We start from the raw sequence: 5,726 nt of genomic DNA, 5'->3' as shown, positions 1-5,726 counted from the left end.
GGTTGAATGTGCATGAGGGTGTAACCTGCACGCAGGAAAGTAATGTGTATTCTCTTACGCAATAGTGGGGTCTTGGCTCCTCGGGTTGACGCCTAAGGTGGCATATGGTCACCTGTTGTAAGCATTCATGAGAAAAGTTGAGATGAACTCCCCAGAGCAGAGATCTGCTCACACTCAGCATCCGTTTAGTTCCCAGCACCGTGCTAGACTCTTAAACCTTTTCAAAACTCGAGTCTGTCCAGCAGAGGCCGCCCTGGGCCGGGGCTCCCGGGACCCGAGCGCGCCGGGAGAGGGGAGGCCAGGGGGTGGCCTTGTCAGCGCCGCGGGGCCCGGGTGGGAGGGGTTTGGCGGGGGCAGGCGCGGCGGCAGAGGCGGCCCCGGCTCGGGCGGCTGGGATGGAGCAGAAACGCGCCGGGCGCGGGAGCACACGCAGCTGACGGAGCCGCACCGCGTTTGCCTGGCTTCTCCGTCAGCCGCAGGAACAAGCCCGAGCCGCCGGGGCTGAGTGCGCAGAGCCGCCCTCGCCTCCCGGCTCCCGCGGCAGCCAGCCGGGCAGAGGAGGAGCCGTACGCGCCCGGAGCGCTCGGTCATTCCCGGAGCTCGGCACCGAACACCCGGGTACCATGGTCTGCACGACTCTCTTCGCTCTCTGCATCTTCACGGCAGGTATTTGGGGGCGCCGTCCTGCCTGAGCGGCCGGGCGCGGGAGGGGCTCCGGCGGCCGGGGCTGGGGCTGGGGCTGGAGCGGGGACACCGGGAAGTAAGTCACCGCGCGCGGGCGGCCCGAGTGGCGCGAGCCTCCGGAGTTGCGTGAAGGTATGTGCGCACTTGAATTTGGGGTGGTGGGAGCCTGTGGAGAGCCTGGGCTGTGCGAGACCGAGGGGGTGACGGGGTCCTTCCTGTCGCAGCCCGCGCCCGCACAAACTCGGGGCTTTGTGGAACAGGTGGCTGCGCGACGCGTTCGAACCCTGGTGGGCGACACTGATGGCGACTTGAGGCTTTTCGGGTCTCCGAGCACACCCTGCCAGAGTCGGGCAGCCGACTTCTTGAGTCGGTTGGACCCTGGGAGGGAAGAGAAAGCGGGAGAAGGGGGGGGGGGGCGGGGATGGCATCTGGATGGCTCTAAGCGGTGGCTGCGCGCGCGGCGGGTCTGGTTGCGGTCCCTGAGACTTGGCGGTCTCTGCTCTCCGGTCTCCCGCGTCTCTGAGGAGGTGCGCTTGGGGATGATGCGGCACTAACAGCCCCACCGGCAGCTGCCTGACTCGCGATCAAACCTGGGGTTGCAATTCTATCCCGTGACCCGGAGCCTCCCCAAAAGGGGAGAAACCGTGGCACAACCCGTTAAGTTGGCTAAAACTACCCCCCGCCCCCGACACCAATTCGGGACGTCTTCGCCGCGCGCGTCTCGCGGGTCTCGGGACCACCGAGCGCGGCCTCTGGCAGGGGCTGTGGAGAGGGGATCAGGACTGAGCTCGGCTTAGTGGGGGCCGGGGTACATTCAAACAACGCTTTCAGTCTGGTGCTGGGTACCCAGCTTTTCCAGAAAATGCAGCCGGACAAGGGACAGCTGACTCTGGATAAGGTGGCAGTGGAACAAGCAGCGGAGTACGCGGACACCGGCATGTTTCGATAAGAATGTTCCAAAGCCATATGGCACAAGCCGATTTGACTGCTGCCTATAGTCCGTGAATTCTTTTCCTCCTGAATCGCTTGGGCTCCTGTAATTGTGGGCAGCGGTCGTTACAATCCTTGGAAAAGAAGCCAGGAGTTTCCTGACAGCTCACAAAAGAGGATGCAGTTTCCAGGAAAAGTTTCCAGACTTGAGAGTATAGCGTGTTTTGTTTCATTTTTGTTTTTGTTTTTGTTTTTCTCGACTTGCTGAAAGCCTGAGAAAACCTTTCGTTTTGGTATCCGCACGGTTAGCAATCGCGTCTGCGGAGGTTCCGGAACACTCTGGGCGCTTTGGCTACACAGCCTCAGCGGGGAGCGCCAGGATCCTAGCAGGTGTAACAGCCGCCATCCCAAACCACGGGGTTGCCATGTGAGGCAATTCCAGCCCCACTCCAGGCAAGAGGTGTTTACGAAATGACACGAAAGGTGCCTTTACTTTTCTCCTCGCTAGGAATCTTTTCATGAAGCTCAAAGCTCAGAAAAACTTGAGTGAGCCAGTAGAGCCCATAGATAGGTTTGTTTCCTAATTTTATCTTGTGGCTTGTCTTTTTTTTTTTTTCAGTTTTTTTAATGTTTATTTTTGAGAGAGAGAGAGAGAGAGAGAGAGAGAGAGAGAGAGAGAGACAGAACGTGACCAGGGTAGGGGCAGAGAGAGAGAGAGACACACACACAGAATCCGAAGCAGGCTCCAGGCTCTGAGCTGTCAACACCCAGCCGGAAGAGGGGCTGGAACCAAGAACCCTGAGATCATGACCTGAGCTGAAGTCAGGCTCAATGACTGAGCCACCCAGGGGCTCCATTGTCTTTTTAATTTCTATTGATAGCTATGGCAGTTGGCACTACCCAGATTAACCCTACTAGGCAGTGTATTGTAGCTTTTTTTTTTTCTAAGGAACTCAACATTTTTTTTCTTGGTCAGTTTTAGAGTTTAGCCCAGCTATTCTGGAGGGGAGACTACTGCCCTTGTCCATCAGTGGAGAGAGAGGGCTGGTGGACATACAGAGTAGCCTGATCCCCATCCATGTACACATGGGGGGGGGGGTTGGTTCTGAAGGGAGAAAGCCACAGCCTCCCAGTTTGGGGGCTCTCCTGACCCTGGAAACATAGTTAACGTTTCTGCATGTCTTTCAACCTTCCATCTGAAGGAATCTCTTTAGGGGAGGCTATTTGCAGTTAGTTGTCAGGAAAATAATATAAAAATTGGCATAAATACCTCATGTGATTCTTTGCATCCCAAAGTAGGGTGTTTTCAGAAACCAAAATAGCATTTTTCTAGGAAAAACAATAGAAGCGTCAGTAAAGGAGAGAGGGGTGAGGGTTCCTGAAATGAGTGTGGCATGTATGTTTCAGGGACTCCCAGCTCCTCTGGTGAAGCTCTGGTTAGTTTCACCCAGTAGTTGCTACTTTTGTGTTCTTCTGTAATCTTCCTCCTCCTCTCCTCTTCCTCCTCCTCCTCCAACTTCTCCTCCTCTTCTTCTACCTTCTCCTCTTCCTTCTTTTTCACCCCTCCAGTAAAATTCTTCAGGTGATACCTTCTTGAGCCAGGAATGGGGTTTGGCAGGGGACATTTTGTAGCTTAGTAAATCCACTCGGTATATTCATAGCACTTACTCCTGCCTGAATAATGGACACTTGAACCCTTGCAAATATGTGGGCATTGTCAACAAAAGTAATCTTGACACTTATTCACTTGTATTTTAAAAAGAAGGAAGAGAGAAAGCTTGGACCATCTTCAGTTCTTTCAAAGTTGACTGCGGCCTAAACTGTTAAGGGTATTTTACAGACCATTCTCAAACATCTCTCTGTACAAGGCACATGGGAGTCCTGCCTCCAAATTGAAATACAAGCTGGCACCATCACGTTTTGGCTGTAGAACTGAGGAGGGAAGGAGGGAGGATGGCAGGGTGCAGGAAGTTTCCATCTTCATTCCTTTCCCTCTCCCTTCTGGATTCTCTTCTCCTTGCCCACCACCATCATTGCCACCTCTTGGTGTTCTATGGCTGAATTGTTTAAAAATTTCTTCACTCAAGGGTACCTGGGTGGCTCAGTTGGTTGAGCGTCTGCTCAGGTCATGATTTTGTGGTTCGTGAGTTCCAGCCCCAAACTGGGCATTCTGCTATCAGCCTGTCAGTGCAGAGCCCGCTTCAGATCCTCTGTCCCCGTCTCTCTGCCCTTCCTCTGCTTGCGCTCTCCCCCACCCCTGCAAAAAAAAAAAACTTCCTCACTGAGACATCTGAGATATACTAGAACTTTACAAAGCCCTTTTCCAACACTCAAGGGGGACAAAAGGGAAGCAAACACAGGTAAAAGAAACACAAACCCCATGATCCTACTTTCCTGTCCTGGAGAGACTGCCTTGTCTATCCCTGCTCTCTCTGCCAAGAAACTATCATATCTTACCCCAGTACTTAGGTTGCCCTAGGCAACGACTGGTTGCCCTTTGGTGGTCAAGACCAGGAGAGCTAGACTGCAGTCGGCCACCAGCTAGAGATCCTGTTTGTGCTCTGGGCTTATCAGGTAGCTCTTCTCCAGGTGACTAACATCTAGAATGTCCTTATCATGGAAGGGCAACCCCACCCTACACATTTATGGCTGTGTTCTCACTGCCGATCCTGATATATAGGTCAAGAGCTTATCGTAAGCATAGGAAAGCCTCACCATAAATCATATCATAAACCTATTAAAAATAAACCAAACATGCACACACATTTAAGAACAGTGAGGTTATCCGTGGTTGTCTGGGAGTGGGGGTGACGGGTTGCTCACGGTCCTCTAGCCTGGTTATCTCCTGTTCCCCTGAAGTCAGTAGCACAAAGAAGTGACACCTCCTTCCCATGAAACCTGACCTGAGAAGGAGGAAGCTCTTCATTGTTATCTGATACCTTTACCGAGGCAGTGCCGCACGCAAAGTGGTAAGCGGGAAGATTCTAGATTGCCTAGGTACAAAGCTAAGTTTTACTACGTACTAAGTGTGTAATTTAGGACAAGAAACTGAACCATTCTGCGTTTTCTTCTCTACAAAATTGGGAAAGTAAAACCTCATAAGGTTGATGAAACTGTTAAGTGACTGAATATACCTACAGTGCCCGGGACGTGGTAAGCACTGAATAAGTGTTAGCCACTGTTGTTTTTATTACTCTTGTAAATAAAGTTTACTAGTGATTGTTACCCATCACGTCCCCCTCTCGGAAATAGAGTTTCTGTGCTTGTGCTTAGACTATGTAAATCAAAGATCTCAACTAATATCCTAGCACAGTGCCAGCTGTTCTGGCAAACCTTAATGTGCAAATTAAGAAAATATTCAACTGAGCCTACTAAATGCCTAATTTGAAAAGGTTAATAATATGTCCTCCCGGCATTAGCACAACAGTCCAAAAAATGCTCTGTGACGAATAGAAGTCAAGTCTCATGAAGGACTGTATTTCTTCCACAAAGCCTTTTGCAAACTGTGTGTGTTTCAGAAGCCCAACTCAGCTAAACCTTAAAGTCAGATTCCTAGAGCCATAAATTTTGGATGATTCAGATCCAAGAATTTAGGAATAGGCAGCTCATGGTTATCTGAATGATCCAGAATGGCTCTCTTTCATTCTCTCTCTCTCTGTCTCTGTCTCTCAGGCCCAAAATCATCAGTAATGGTCAGATCTCTAATTTACCTTGAGCATTTGGGCCAGGTTTAATTGTGTGTTTTCATAAGGAAAATATTGGCCAATGTCTGATGTTTGATCAGACATTCTTAAGCAAGAGTTTTCTCTGCAGGGGTGGGTAGGTGAGGAGGTGGCCACAGAATTTGGAAACAATGGACATTTTAAAAATACTTTCAAAAGGGATTGGCTGTCTTAACACCCATAGCCTTTACAACAGTTTGCTTTCTTTTGCAAGTATCTGTCACTTAAGTTGGACATGTTAGTTTCGGAATCAAATATTTGCTTTGCTAATAAGATACTGAATGAAACAGTTGTTTGGGAAAAAATAATGTTTCATTTAGAAGACAGTGGCAATTCTGAAAAGAGGTAGGCAGGTAGTGAGTGCGTGCCTTAGGCAATGATTGCTTTTTA

General features: G+C 50.5%; 1 protein-coding gene across 1 annotated transcript in view; it reads left to right on the top strand.

The window, feature by feature from the left end:
- Nucleotides 1–392: 392 nt before the first annotated feature.
- PARM1 (prostate androgen-regulated mucin-like protein 1) overlaps nt 393–5,726 on the top strand; it is a 112,536-nt gene continuing 107,202 nt past the window's right edge. Inside the window, exon 1 of the mRNA XM_023253043.2 lies at nt 393–666. Within this exon, the coding sequence (XP_023108811.2) occupies nt 624–666 (43 nt within the window). The 5' untranslated portion in view covers nt 393–623. The remainder of the gene's footprint in view (nt 667–5,726) is intronic.

The sequence above is a fragment of the Felis catus genome, chromosome B1 (genome assembly GCF_018350175.1).
Source record: "Felis catus isolate Fca126 chromosome B1, F.catus_Fca126_mat1.0, whole genome shotgun sequence".
Classification (NCBI taxonomy): Eukaryota; Metazoa; Chordata; class Mammalia; order Carnivora; family Felidae; genus Felis; species Felis catus.
Note: the sequence above shows the minus strand (reverse complement) of the source record. Positions and strands in the feature narration are given on the sequence as shown.